The 13,973-nt window shown below is 40.2% G+C and overlaps 1 protein-coding gene across 1 annotated transcript in view; it reads left to right on the top strand.

The window, feature by feature from the left end:
* MAN1A2 (mannosidase alpha class 1A member 2) overlaps positions 1–13,973 on the top strand; it is a 155,886-nt gene that overhangs the window by 22,258 nt on the left and 119,655 nt on the right. Inside the window, exon 2 of the mRNA XM_066268165.1 lies at positions 10,178–10,433. Coding sequence (XP_066124262.1) covers positions 10,178–10,433 — 256 coding nt within the window. The remainder of the gene's footprint in view (positions 1–10,177; positions 10,434–13,973) is intronic.

The following is a 13,973-nucleotide window of genomic DNA, read 5'->3' as shown; positions in this document are numbered from 1 at the left end:
TATTGAGGTCTCCAAGTATGATTGTATTTTTGTTAGTTTTTGTTTTAAGGTCAATAAGTAGCTGTCTTATATATTTTGGTGCTCCTTGGTTTGGTGCATATATATTAAGGATTGTTATGTCTTCTTGATTCAACTTCCCCTTAATCATTATGAAATGACCATTTTTGTCTCTGAGTACTTTTTCTGTCTTGTAGTCAGCATTATTAGATATGAGTATTGCTACGCCTGCTTTTTTTTGGGTGTTGTTTGCTTGGAGTATTGTTTTCCAGCCTTTCACTTTGAATTTGTTTTTATCCTTGTTGCTTAGATGTGTTTCTTGTAGGCAGCATATAGTTGGATTTTCTTTTTTAATCCATTCTGCTACTCTGTGTCTTTTTATTGGTAAGTTTAATCCATTTACATTTAGTGTAATTATTGACACTTGTGGGTTCCCTACTGCCATTTTATAAATTGCTTTCTGTTAGTTTTGTATCTAGTTTGATTCTTCTCTTTTGTTTTTCTATCATTTTTTTTTGTTTGTTTGTGTTCCATACTTCTTTCCTCTGTTGCTACCTTTTTTAAGTCAAGTGTTTTTGTGGTGGTTTTTTTGAAAGTGGTTACCATTAAGTAATGAAAAGGGTACCTACCATATTCATTGTAGTACCCTATCTTATAAGTATTTCTGCACTTCATCATCCTTTGCTACTGTTAATCTCCATCCTCTCCCCCCTTTTTTTCCTTTGTTGTCACAGTTTAAGTTTGGTTTTGTTGTGTTCTTGGTGGAGCTGTTACTTTTGGTGTTGTTTTCTTTTGTTCTTTGAATCTGGTTGGAAAACCCCCTTTAGTATTTCCTGGAGTGGGGGCTTTCTGTTGATAAATTCTCTCATCTTTTCTGTATTTGTGAATGTTTTTATATCTCCTTCATACTTGAAGGATAGCTTTGATGGGTATAGTATTCTTGGCTGAAAGTTCCTCTCTTTCAGGGCTTTAAATATTGGGGTCCACTCTCTTCTAGCTTGTAGAGTTTCTGCTGAGAAATCTGATGATAATCTAATAGGCCTTCCTTTATATGTTGTACTCTTCTTTTCCCTGGCTGCCTTGAGAATTTTTTCTTTGTCATTGGTTTGTGCCATCTTTATTATGATGTGCCTTGGAGTGGGTTTGTTGGGGTTAAGAAAACTTGGTGTTCTGTTTGCTTCTTGAATTTGAGGCTTTAGTTCCTTCCACAGGCTTGGGAAGTTCTCATCTATTATTTGTTTGAGTATATTCTCCATTCCATTTTCTTTCTCTTCTCCCTCTGATATACCTATTATTCTTATGTTATTCTTTCTGATGGAGTCAGACAATTCCTGTAGGGCTTTCTCGTTTTTTATTATTTTTGAGTCTCTTTCTTCTTCTCTCTGTTGTGCCTCAAGTTGTTTGTCTTCTATTTCACTAATCCTATCTTCAATCTGGGCTGTTCTGTTAGCTAAGCTTGTTACCTCGTTTTTCAGCTCGTGAATTGAGTTTTTCATTTCTGTTTGATTTGTTTTTATAGTTTCAATTTCCTTGGTAATATATTCTTTGTGTTCATTGAGTTGTTTTCTGATCTCCCTATATTGCCTTTCTGTGTTTTCTTGTATATCTCTGAGTATTTTTAAGATTTCTATTTTAAATTCTCTGTCATTTAGCTCCAAGGCTTCCAATATGTTAAGCCTTTTCTCCATAGATTTTTCCACATCTATTTGTGTTACCTCTCTTTCTTTTGTATCCATAATATTCGATTTCCTCTTTCTTATTGGCATCTGAGGGTGGTCTTATTGATAGCACTAATTAGAATTAATAAAGAGTAAAAAGTAAAAAAAAAAAAAAAAAAAAAAAAAAAAGGTAAAACACCCCACAAAAAAAAAACAGTAATAATTTATTATTTCCCCCTTTTTTTCTCTCTTCTCTTTCCCTCCTCTCCCCTCCTCAGGGAAATATCGTGCCTATAATAGAGGGGCCTGATTTGGGGTGAAGAGTTCAAGGGGCAAAAAAAAGGGAATAGGGACCTACTAAATGCAAAAAAAAAAAAAAAAAGGAAGAAAATCTTAGACAAGCATAAGATGATTTGCTTGTAAGTGATGGTCAACTAAGAGATATAATGAGAGGGATAAGAGGGAACCAGAAAAAAGGACCAAAAAAGAATAATAAAGAAGAAAAAATAAAAATAATAAGTAAAAATCTGTTGTATTAAGTGGAGCGAAGACTAAGTACAATGGAGACCTTGGGTTGGGAGGACCCAAAATGCCACAAAAATAAACAAACAAGAAAAAAAAAATAAAAACAAAAGCAAAAAAGAGAAATAAAGCCAAAAAATGCCTTGAGTCCCAAATTAACTAATTTGTTCGTGATTGAGGATTATATGGGAGGAAAGTAAAATGAGAAAAGAAAAAACGAATAGAAAGGAAAAAATAAGAAAAAGAGAAAAACGAAGGAAGAAATAAAATAGGAAGATAAAAAAACAAAATAAAGCAAGACAAAAAAAAAAAAAAAACAAAAGAGGAGAGAGTGAGAGTTAAGTGTTTTGGAGTATAACCTTAAAGGAGGGTGAGGATAAAGAAGAAAAATAAAATGCAACACTCATGGGTAGTGTAGCTCAAGAAAGGGGAAGCATAAGATGGGCAGAGAATAGAAGGACCGAGGTGGAGGAAATAAAGGCAAAAAGATAGAAGAAACAAACAACAACAACAACAAAAAAAAAATTAGTGGATCAAGTTGTAAAGTCTGTGGGTTTTTCTTGATTTTGAGAGGTTAACTTCTTCCTTTTTCTTTTCTCTCCCTCTTCCTGGTCGGTGACTCTGTACCCCAGGCTCTGCCCCTGTGTCACTCTTAGGTAGGGATTTGCAGTTGATGGGATTCTATGGCAATGTCATATAATTGGCTTTAGTCTTGCTGGAAGTAAAGGCTTGTTGGCGTTTGTAGTGTCCAGCGATGAGAGAGTTTGCTTTCCTGGATTCTCTCTCCTAGTCCCCCCTTTCTGAATTAGCAGCCTGGTGATCCAGCTATAAGGCTGCAACTGCTTCTGCCTGGGGAGTAAGAGGCTCAAAGAGCTGGGAAATCCCCACTCTATCCCCACTCAGTGCAAGGCTTTGGGAAAGGCTCTGAGAGTCAGGGCCTCCAGTGTAATCAGGCGGGGGTGGGAGTCAATTGTTGTCAAGGTGACTGTTCAGCGCCTATCATTTAGTTGGACCTCTCAACCCAGGCTTTCCACACTTTGTAGCCTGTTTTTGCAGGGAAGAAGAGGCACTAGTCTCTGCTTACGACTAGTGTAGTATAGACCTTATTATCTGCCAAGTCCTTCTTGTTAGCGTTTATCCCTGAATATGGAGGCTCTATCAATCAGAAGTTGCCCCCGCCCCTTTAGCGAGAGGCACTAAAAAATATCACGCCTCTTGTCTTGGATCGCTGAACTGAGATAGATCTTATCAATTAGAACCAAGGGTGCGCAGATTTTATGGGTTAAGCTAATTTCAGTGATTGGGTCGCATCTGTGCTTCCGAAGGTATTTTAGGCTGCCTGTGGGCGCCCCTCCCCCAACGCTTGATTGTTAGCTTGAATGGCTGGGTGAGGTGCCCCGCCCACGGAGAGAATCTCCCAAGCCTCTCCCGCTCGCCCCGCCGCTGGCGGCTGGACCGCACCAAGCGCAGGATAATGGAGCCCCCTGGGTGTGCGGGCCAGCAGGGTGCCCTGGGCGCGTGAAATGCCCAAGGCACGCGTGCGAATGGGGCGCTCCGGGCACCGGTGGCCGGCGACCCCCACTCGCAGTGTGTGGGCCGCTGGGAACGTCAGCGGTGCTCAACCGGACCGGGCGCGCGCACGCGGCTCACGGCGGCGGCTCGTGGCGGCCGCTCGCAGTGGCGGTTCACGGCGGCCACGGGTCGGGGCGGCTCGCGGGGGCTCGCGGCGGCTCGCGGTTCCCAAGTATATGGGCTGACTCACCACAGGCGCACTTCCTTGCGGTTTGAAAGAACGTCCCTGTGGTAGATTCCTCCACACCCTCGTCTCTCAGATTCAAGTGATAACAGTCCTTTCGCTATCAGTTTGTGTGGAACTCCGGAATGCTCCGAGGATAAATTTTTCTGTTTCTAGTTGATAAATTTGTTGTGATTTAGGGGAGAGCTGTCGGACGCGCTGCTCACGGCGCCATTTCCGTGACGTCACTCCAACTTTGAGTTTTAAATATGTAAGTTGGACCCTATTTCAGTGGTGTTGGTGGGCCAGAATTTTCTATTCTATGTTAGTTGAATTGTTTAACAAGAATTGAGAGGGATTGAGTCAAAGGCATGTACTTTGGTTGTAGTCCTAGAATACCTTGTCCATATTTGCACTGAAAAGACTTGTAGAAGAGGAATCTTGTATATAAATAGTAGTGACCAACTATAATATAATGCATGTAAAATGGGTATTAATTGAAAGACTGTTGGTTGGCTTTCAGAACTGACATAAGATCTAGAGAACTAGGTTTAGGAGATAAGCATTGAGGGAAGGCAGGTATGGCAGAACCATGCTGAAGATTAAGGAACAGTTAATGTACCATTGTCAGTGCGGCTAGTCACTGAGACTGTTTATGGCTTTGCTACCTTGGGACACTGGATTTCTCTGCTTTCTGACTGATTTCTAAAGCTGAGTTCTTGTTTCTTTAAGTCATTTAGTCCAGATCTTTGTTTTCAGCCAGACCATCTGATTGCCTAGGCCTTGGTCGGCAAACCGTGGCTTGCGAGCCACATGCAGCTCTTTGGCCCCTTGAGTGTTTAGCAAAGGCCAGTTTAGGAGTACCCTAATTAAGTTAATAACAATGTACCTACCTATATAGTTTAAGTTAAAAAAATTTGGCTCTCAAAAGAAATTTTAATCGTTCTACTGTTGATATTTGGCTCTGTTGACTAATGAGCTTGCCGACCACTGGCTAGTGTAAGTCATAGGGCCTTGCCATGCTGTTAGACAATAGAAAGATAAGGTACTGAGGACCATTTGGCTTCTATAGTAAGAAAAGAGATTCTGTTACCAGTAAACTGAAAATTTGAATTTAGATAGGGGATTACATATTAACATATTAAGAAATGTAAAGTAAATTGGAAAGAACCCTAAATTTTATTACAGTGATTTGTATTATAGTTGAGGATAAAGTTCTTAACTTGTGCTGAGTTATTTAGAAATGTAGATATAAAAGTTTTCCTAGACTCTACTCTTTTAGCACTTTCTGTGCAGTGGGTTAAAATAGGCCAGTACTGCTCCTCTTAGAGAGGAATCTTGGAAACATGAGGGTATTTTTTGTTTTTCACCATGAAGATAATTCTGAGTGACACTGTTGGCATTTAGTTGATGAGGGCAAGGAATGCTAACTACTCCACCATAGTGCCCTGATGTTCTGCATAACAAAGAACTGAGTTATCTTGCCTAAAATGCCCATAGTACAGTTGAGAAGCACTAGGTTACATGGATCATCTTAATGAGGGCTAGAAATGCGTACTGGCCCCCATTGCTTCACAGTCTGCACTGTACAGCTTGAACATCATTTCTCACTTTCTTGTTCTGCTTCTGGTCTCTTCTTAATTCAAGGGACTTGATTCCTATTTAAGCCCCCTCCCGCAATTTAAAATCTGCCTCCAATACCATATATAAAAATTAACTCAAAATCAATCAAAGACCTAATGTAAAAGCTAAAAAAACTATATAAAACTCTTGGCATTAGTTTTTGGGCTTCAGGGCTTGGAGTTGAGGGCAGGGGGCTATCATAGTCTTCTTACGCTGCCATAACAAAATACCATAGACTGGTGGTTTAAATAACAGAAATTTAGCCCTGGCCGGTTGGCTCAGCGGTAGAGCGTCGGCCTAGCGTGCAGAGGACCCGGGTTCAATTCCCGGCCAGGGCACACAGGAGAAGCGCCCATTTGCTTCTCCACCCCTCCGCCGCGCTTTCCCTCTCTGTTTCTCTCTTCCCCTCCCGCAGCCAAGGCTCCATTGGAGCAAAGATGGCCCGGGCGCTGGGGATGGCTCTGTGGCCTCTGCCCCAGGCGCTAGAGTGGCTCTGGTCGCAACATGGCGATGCCCAGGATGGGCAGAGCGTCGCCCCCTGGTGGGCAGAGCGTTGCCCCTGGTGGGCGTGCCGGGTGGATCCCGGTCGGGTGCATGCGGGAGTCTGTCTGACTGTCTCTCCCTGTTTCCAGCTTCAGAAAAAAAAAAAAAAAAAAAAAAAAATAACAGAAATTTACTTCTCACAGTTTGAGGTTGGAAAGTCCAAGATCAAAGTCTAGCAGGATTGATTTCTGGTGAAGGCTTCTTCCAGGCTTGCAGGTAGCTGTTGTCTTGTTGCATAATTACATGGCCTTTGTTTGTGCTTGCAGTGGGTCAGGAGGGGGTGTTGGGGTGGGCGATAGGAGAAAGTTATAAATAACGATGAGATATACTGCTCACAAAAATGAGGGGCTATTTCAAAATGAATATGAAGCAATAAAAAAAAGCATTTAATTTTTTTCTGTTAAACAAGAACATCAGAAAAACAAATGACAAGTCAAAGAAAGTTGATTATGCAAATGAGATGCAAAATCAACTTTTATTTCATTGATGAAAATGCACTCTACAAAAGGCTGAAAGTATTGAAGTGTCTGCACATTCCTTGATCCCCTAATTTTTGTGAGCAGTGTATTTCTTTCTCTCTTCTTTGTTTTATAAGACCACTAATCCTATCAGAGGGCCTCACTCTTATGAATTAATCCAGTGGTTCTCAAACTTTTTGAAGTCAGGGCGCATTTAAAATCCTACAAATAATTGTAGGTGTACTATATACAAATTTCTGAGAAATATGTTATAATAATTAAGTCAAATATTAAAGAAAAATATATAAAGTCCAAGCATGCTTTTATGGTAATTAAACCAAATAAATATGTCAAAATTAAATGTATTCTGACATTAAAAAACATTTTTATGTTACATTTTTTGTTATGCTTTTTAGAATTCGTAAAGAAAGGGGGTTAAAAAATTTTAAAAACGACAAAAAAGTTATCTTTTTATATATATAGATGCATTCTTAGTAAGATTTAGTAAATTCAGCAGGTCCCTGTGCAAATGTGTTAAGTTTTTTCATTCTTGTGTTTATGAGAACATGAGCCTGATGTGTCCTAGTGATTTCTTCAGTGTTTGGGCATATATTTGAAAGGCAAACTCTCATTTCTTCATCAATGCAATGAAAAATTTCTCATTTTACTCTTAATTGTGTGGAGTGCAGAAAACCCCCACCATACATATTATCTTAACTTTACACCAAATAAGAAGAAGACGGAAGAAACTTGCCTCCAGTCTTTCCGGGGAACATGGGAGTTAGTGTAAGCAATCCAGCACCACAGTTTAACAGCCTTTTGCAACCTAATCAAGCAAGTAAGATGGGGGGTTGGGCAGACTGTCAGCTTATAGCCAATTCCCCACACCTCTGTCCCCCAAAAATCTAAACTCTAAAAACCCTGTTGGTCCCCAACAGACACATATTTCTCTGGAACACCATAGGGCGCACCTGGAAATCTTCTAGGGCACACCAGTGCGCCCTGACACACACTTTGAGAACCACTGACCTAATCTAACACTAATTACTTCTTTTGCAAAAGCCTCTTCTTCATATTCCATCATGTTTGGGGTTAAAACTTCAACATATGAACTTTTAGGGATACAAACATTCAGTCTAAGAGGTAATATCTTATTGAGAAACCAGATGAATGTAGGTAGACCACAGAAACATTGTCAGTGTTAGAAATTTGATTCTGGAGTACTTAGTAACCTGGGAATGGCTGACCATGTGTATTTCATTATAACAGTTGAGAAAATACAGTTGAATGATGTTGAATGGGAAGAGTACATAGAGTACAAACAGAAGTGAGGATGGAATAAAATATTTTGGGGGGCATTGATGATTTTGGAGCCAATGATAAGCAATGTGTTGGAAAGGCAGGTCTGAGGAAGAGGGAATTTCAAAGGAATGATAAACTTAGCTACCAGTTTTTTTGGTTTTTGGGTTTTTTTTTGCATATTTCTAAAGTTGGAAATGGGGAGGCAGTCCGACAGACTCCCGCATGCACCTGACCAGGATCCACCGGGCACGCCCACCAGGGGGCGATGCTCTGCCGCAATCAGAGCCATTCTAGCACCCGAGGCAGAGTAAAAGTAAAAGGAGAAAAGAAGAAACGAATAGAAAGGAAAAAATAAGAAAAAGAGAGAAACGAAGGAAGAAAAAAAGGAAAGGAAAAAAACCCCAAAGAAAAACAAAAGGGGAGAGAGTGAGAGTTAAGGGTTTTGGAGTGTAACCCTAAAGGAGAGTAAGGATGAAGAAAAGAAATAAAATGTAACACTCATGGGTAGTGTAGTTCAAGAAAAGGGTAGCATAAGATGGGCAGAGAATATAAGGACCGAGGTGGAGGAAATACAAATAATAATAAAGGCAATAAGAAAGAAGCAAGAAACAACAACAACAAAGAATTAGTGGAACAAGTTATAAAGTCTGTGGATTTTTCTTGATTTTGAGAGGTTAACTTCTTCCTTTTTCTTTTCTCTCCCTCTTCCTGGTTGATGACTCTGTACCCCAGGTTCTGCCCCTGTGTCACGCTTAGGTAGGGATTTGCAGTTGATGGGATTCTATGGCAGTGTCATATAATTGGCTTTAGTCTCGCTGGTAGTCAAGGCTTGTTGGGGTTTGCAGAGTCCAACAATGAGTTTGCCTTCCTGGAGTCTCTCTCCTAGTCTCCCCTTCCTGAATTAGCAGCCTGGTGATCCAGCTATGAGGCTGCCACTGCTTCTGTCTGGGGAGTAAAAGGCTCAAAGAGCTGGGAAATCCCCACTCTATCCTCACTCAGCACAAGGCTCTGGGTAAGGCTCTGGCAGTCAGAGCCTCCAGCGTAATCAGGTGGGGCTGGGAGTCAATTGTTGTCAAGGTGACTGTTCAGCGCCTACCATTCAGTTGGACCACTCAACCCAGGCTTTCCACACTTTGTAGCCTGTTTTGGCTGGGAAGAAGATGCACTATTCGCTGCTTGCTGTATAGATCTTACTATCTGCCTAGTCCCTCTTGTTAGGTATATCCCTGAATATGGAGGCTCTGTCAATCAGAAGTTGCCCCCGCCCCTTTAGCGAAAGGCACTGAAAAATATCACGCCTCTTGTCTTGGATGCTGAACTGGGAGAGATCTTATCAATTTGAGCCCCGTGGGTGCGCAGATTTCGTGGGTTAAGCTAATTTCAGTGATTGGATTCGCAGCTGTGCTCCAGAAAGTATTTCAGGCTGCCTGCGCGCCCCTCCCCCAATGCTTGATTGTTAGCTTGAATAAGCCCAGGGTTTTTAACCTGCAACCTCAGCATTCCAAGTTGAGGCTTTATCCACTGTGCCACACCACAGGTCAGGCAATTTTTTTTTTTTTTTTTTTTTTTTTTAGGTGAGAGGAGGAGAGCTAGTGAAATGGACTGCTGCATGTGCCCCTACTGGGATCTACCCAGCAACACCCCCCTGCCCCTCATTTGGGGCCAGTGTTCACAACTGAGCTATTTTTAGTGCCTGAGGCTGACACTTGGATCAACTAAGCTATCCTCAGCGTTGGGGCTGAGGCTTGAACCAGTCAAGTCATTGAATGTGGGAGAGGAAGAAGGAGAGCAGGGGGAGAGGGACGGAAAGAGAAGCAGATGGTTGCTTCTCCTGTGTACCCTGAGTAGGAATCAAACCCAGGACAAGTATATGCTGGGCCAACACTCTATCCATTGAGCCACCAGCCAGGGCCCTTAATTCTACTTTTAATTTTCTCCCTCCCATCTAATTTCTCACTGGTATGTCTCCCTTCATTCCTTTCTTCCTCATTCCCTGCCCCCCCCCCTTTTCATGTGTCTACTAATAGGTTACTGATTGCTGTTTTTTCTGTTCTCATTGGCCCTGAAATTGCAACTTTCTTTCTAGGTTTTCTCTTCATGCATTCTGTAAAGTGTTAGCTTGACAGCATCCAGGGCCCATACCAAGTTATATTTGTCCTGTTCTTTAGCAGATAGATCAGAATCTCTACAGATTGAATCTCTACAGATCATTCTTACCTTTTAATGACAGAAGAAGGAAGCTATCAGAGTTTGGTGGAGGAAACTTCAAGTTTTACATTTAAAGCTTGAAGTTCTTGAGGGTCATGCTAACCAATCTTTTTTTCCTCCTCTTCTTAAAGGGAAGAAGAGGAACGTTTGAGAAATAAAATCCGAGCTGATCACGAGAAAGCCCTGGAAGAAGCAAAAGAAAAATTAAAAAAGTCAAGAGAAGAAATCCAGGCAGAAATTCAGACAGAGAAAAATAAGGTATTCCAAGAAATGAAGACGAAAGAGAAAAAGCCACTGCCACCAGTCCCTATACCAAATCTTTTAGGAATAAATGGTGGAGACCCAGAAGATAATGACATAAGAAAGAAAAGGGACAAAATTAAAGAGGTAATAATAAGCTGAAATTTATGATACAGAGTGGTTATGGATATATATTTGACTGGAGATTCACACATGCACACACAATTTATGTTGTCATATTTGATCTTGTTTGTTTTTGGGTCATAATTGTAGTTCGACTTCAGAGTTGGCAGTAAGGGCTAGAACTCTCCTAATATGGATTATAATATAGTTATTGGACACTTAAAATTTTGTAATGTTGTTTGGATGGTTACATCACTCAACCCGTGTTCAGAGATTTGTTGATATTTAGCATTTTATAAATAATATAGAATAGCTCTATAAATAATTTATCTTTGAATGAGAAATTTCCTAAGTGTTAAGTTATAAAGGACTCTGTTAGGTACTGTGCATATCTCCTTATAAATATGCTTATGAAAAATTAGCATTATATCTGCCATCTTTTAAGGGACATGTCATAAAACCCATAACTATACAGCTGATTAAGAACATATTCCTTCCAGAGAGTTCAGTGGATTGAAGAATGGGGAGGGATTGATCTCAGAAGTTTTAAAATTTGTTTAGTCACAGAAGTCTTTCAGTTTGTTATTTTGGGAATGACTTAGAGATAAAGAGAATACTGGGTGGAGGGTATTTAGTGAACATTTCAGATGAACTTTATTAATTAGAACTCCAGCTAATTCTGGGTATAATTTGCAGTTTTACTACCCATGTAAAAGAAGATTTTGTCTGAGTGTAATAGCATCATCAATATTTTAAATAATCAGATATCTCTATGAATATATTCTAGTAATGGATATGAACCATTTAGCAGGTACTTTAAGCTTGGCCTTATAAATTATTATAAGACCTTGACCTTGATGGAATAAAAATAGAACTGTACTCTGAGTTTATCTTACCCCTGGTGTCTTGTTTATGCATAGATTGCTTAGGCACTTTGTTTAGGTAGTGTTGGGGAGATGTTAATAGTTTTTTTTTTTTCAGATGCCTGACCTGCATTTTTAGATGCCATTAGGATTTACTGAAATACTTTCTCATGTACCTAGTAATTTAGATAGGTAACTGTGTGTTTAGGGGACCCTAACACCACCCAAAGGCTCAGTGATATGCTAGAAGTTCTCATAGGACTTAGCAAAGCTATTATATTTGTGGTTTCAGTTTATTACAGCAAAATTAAAATTAGTAATAGAAAAAGCACATAGGACAGAGTCCAGAAGAAACCAAGTACAAACTTCTAGTTTTCCTTTCCTCACGGAGTGATATGGACAGTGCTTAATCCTCCCAGCAGTAATGTGTAGCAGTGTGCATGAAGTGTTGCCAACCAGGGAAGTTCACCTGAGCTTTGGTGTCCAGGGTTTTTATTGGTTTGTTATGTGTAAACTTGGCTGAGCTTAGTTCTCCAATTCCTACAGGGGCCAGGCTGATACTATATGGCCCAAGGCCCCTACTGTAAATCACATTGTTCACATAAACTATCTGACACAGTCTAAGGCTTTAGGTGAACAAAGCTACTTTTAATAGGTAGGGTAATAAAGGGTTATAGGTTATTTTTCAGGAGCCCAGCACTGGCTAAAACCTTTCTTAGCTCCGTGCAGGTTTTGGACAACCCAGACCTTCTGAATTAATCCTCTAGAACAGTGGTTTTCAGCTGCAGAGCTGCCAGAAATTTTGTCCCAGTCCGTGAAAGTTCATAACCACCCTAATGTTGTATGAAGAAGAGCACAACATATTATCCAGTGTTCTTGTAAATCAACATAAAACATATTAACAACCCCTGTGTAGGTTCCTGTTAAACATTGTAGTTACTTAGTGAGCAAAGAAAGTTGAAACCTAAGCTCGCAGGGGAAGAGCTAACAAGGGCAAGGTGGCTGGGTAGGTCAGTTGGTTGGAGCATTGTCCCAATATGCCAAGGTTGCAGGTTTGATCCCTGGTCAAGCACATGTGAGATTCAACCAATTAATTTGTAAATTAGTGGAAAAACAAATGGATGTTTCTCTCTCTCTCTTCTGTGTGTGACAGAGACAGAGAGAGACAGACAGGAAGGGAAAGAGATGAGAAGCATCAATTCTTCGTTGCAGAACCTTAGTTGTTCATTGATTGCTTTCTCATATGTGCCTTGACCAGGGGGCTACAGCAGACCGAGTGACCCCTTGCTGAAGCCAGCAACCTTGGGCTCAGGCTTTTTTCTTACTCTCTCTAAAATCAGTAAATAAAAATTAGCCTGACCAGGTAGTGGCACAGTGAATAGAGTGTCAGACTGGGATGCAGAGGACTCAGGTTTGGAACCCTGAGATCACTGGCTTGAGCCCAAAGGTTGCTGGCTTGAAGCCCAAGGTGGCTTGAACAAGGGGTCACTTGCTCTGCTGCAGCCCCCCCCCCCCGTCAAAGCACATATGAGATAGTAATCATTGAACAACTAAGGTGCTGCAACAAAGAATTGATGCTTCTGATCTCTCCTGTCTGTCCCTGATGTGCCCCTCTCTGTTGCAAAAATAAATAAATAAGTAAAAATAAGTAAATAAATAACAATTAGAAAATATATATGTAAAAAAGGCAAGGTGATGTGAACTACAGAATATCTGGAAGTTTCAAGAATTAGAGACTATTTTAAGAATTAGATACTATTTACCTTTGAAGGCATGGGTTAAAAATAGATCTGGAAGAGGATTATTTGAAAGTTTTAAAAGATGGTTAACTTCTAGATACCTAATTTTCTGGCTATGTATCTTAGCTGCTGTCCTTCCCTTCCCAGCAGAGGACCAAAGTTAATCTTTTGGAGGAATGAATTAAAGAATATCTGGACATTGGGAATATCAGACATGGCTGCATGAAAAGTTCAGAGGCCATTCTAAAAAATGAAAGGAGTGGTGGGGTAGAAGGAATTAAGTGAAAAGTGCATTCTGAATATTAAGATCACTTTCTGCTGCTCAGTTCTCAGAGTTCTGGAAGCCAGGTTTCTGTTCAATAAGTTGGGGAATGGAATACTTCTCTCTGAGGAGACTGGTCCAAGAGAAAAGACCTATACTGTTTCTCCAGCACGCCTGGGTTTCACCTGATCTAAGATGCAGCTCAGTCAGCTAGTCTTGCTCATTCACTGACAGTCTTTGTCTTGTAAGTACATCACTCTTATGTGGAGAGCAAAGCAAAGATCACCAGACATTTAAGGAAAGTTGGTCACAGGAGAAAACAACAGATGGAAGAAAGAAATTCGGAGGATACAGAAATAATATAAGGAGCAGAAAAAAATATGTAAAGAAATTAATATCACTGGAGTGGCAAAACAATTGAAATCATGAAATGAGAACAGTAAGTTATAAGAATATTTATAAAGTAAGAAAGAACTCTTAGAAGTTAAAAATATAAAATTTAAAAATTCAGTAGAGGAGTTAGAAGATAAAATTAAGCAAATCTCTTAGGGGGAAGAAAGGATTGAGAAAATAACAAAATGTTAAGATCAGTCTAGACAGTGATTTTCAACCTTTTTATTCTTGTGCCATACATGAACTAATTACTAAGGGAGAAGAAGTCAGTGCCCCTGACTAAAGACAATTGTTTTTATCTCACGGC

This window comes from Saccopteryx bilineata, chromosome 3 (genome assembly GCF_036850765.1).
Source record: "Saccopteryx bilineata isolate mSacBil1 chromosome 3, mSacBil1_pri_phased_curated, whole genome shotgun sequence".
In the NCBI taxonomy this organism is placed as follows: Eukaryota; Metazoa; Chordata; class Mammalia; order Chiroptera; family Emballonuridae; genus Saccopteryx; species Saccopteryx bilineata.
The sequence above is the reverse complement of the archived record's forward strand: the minus strand, read 5'-3'. Positions and strand labels throughout refer to the sequence as shown.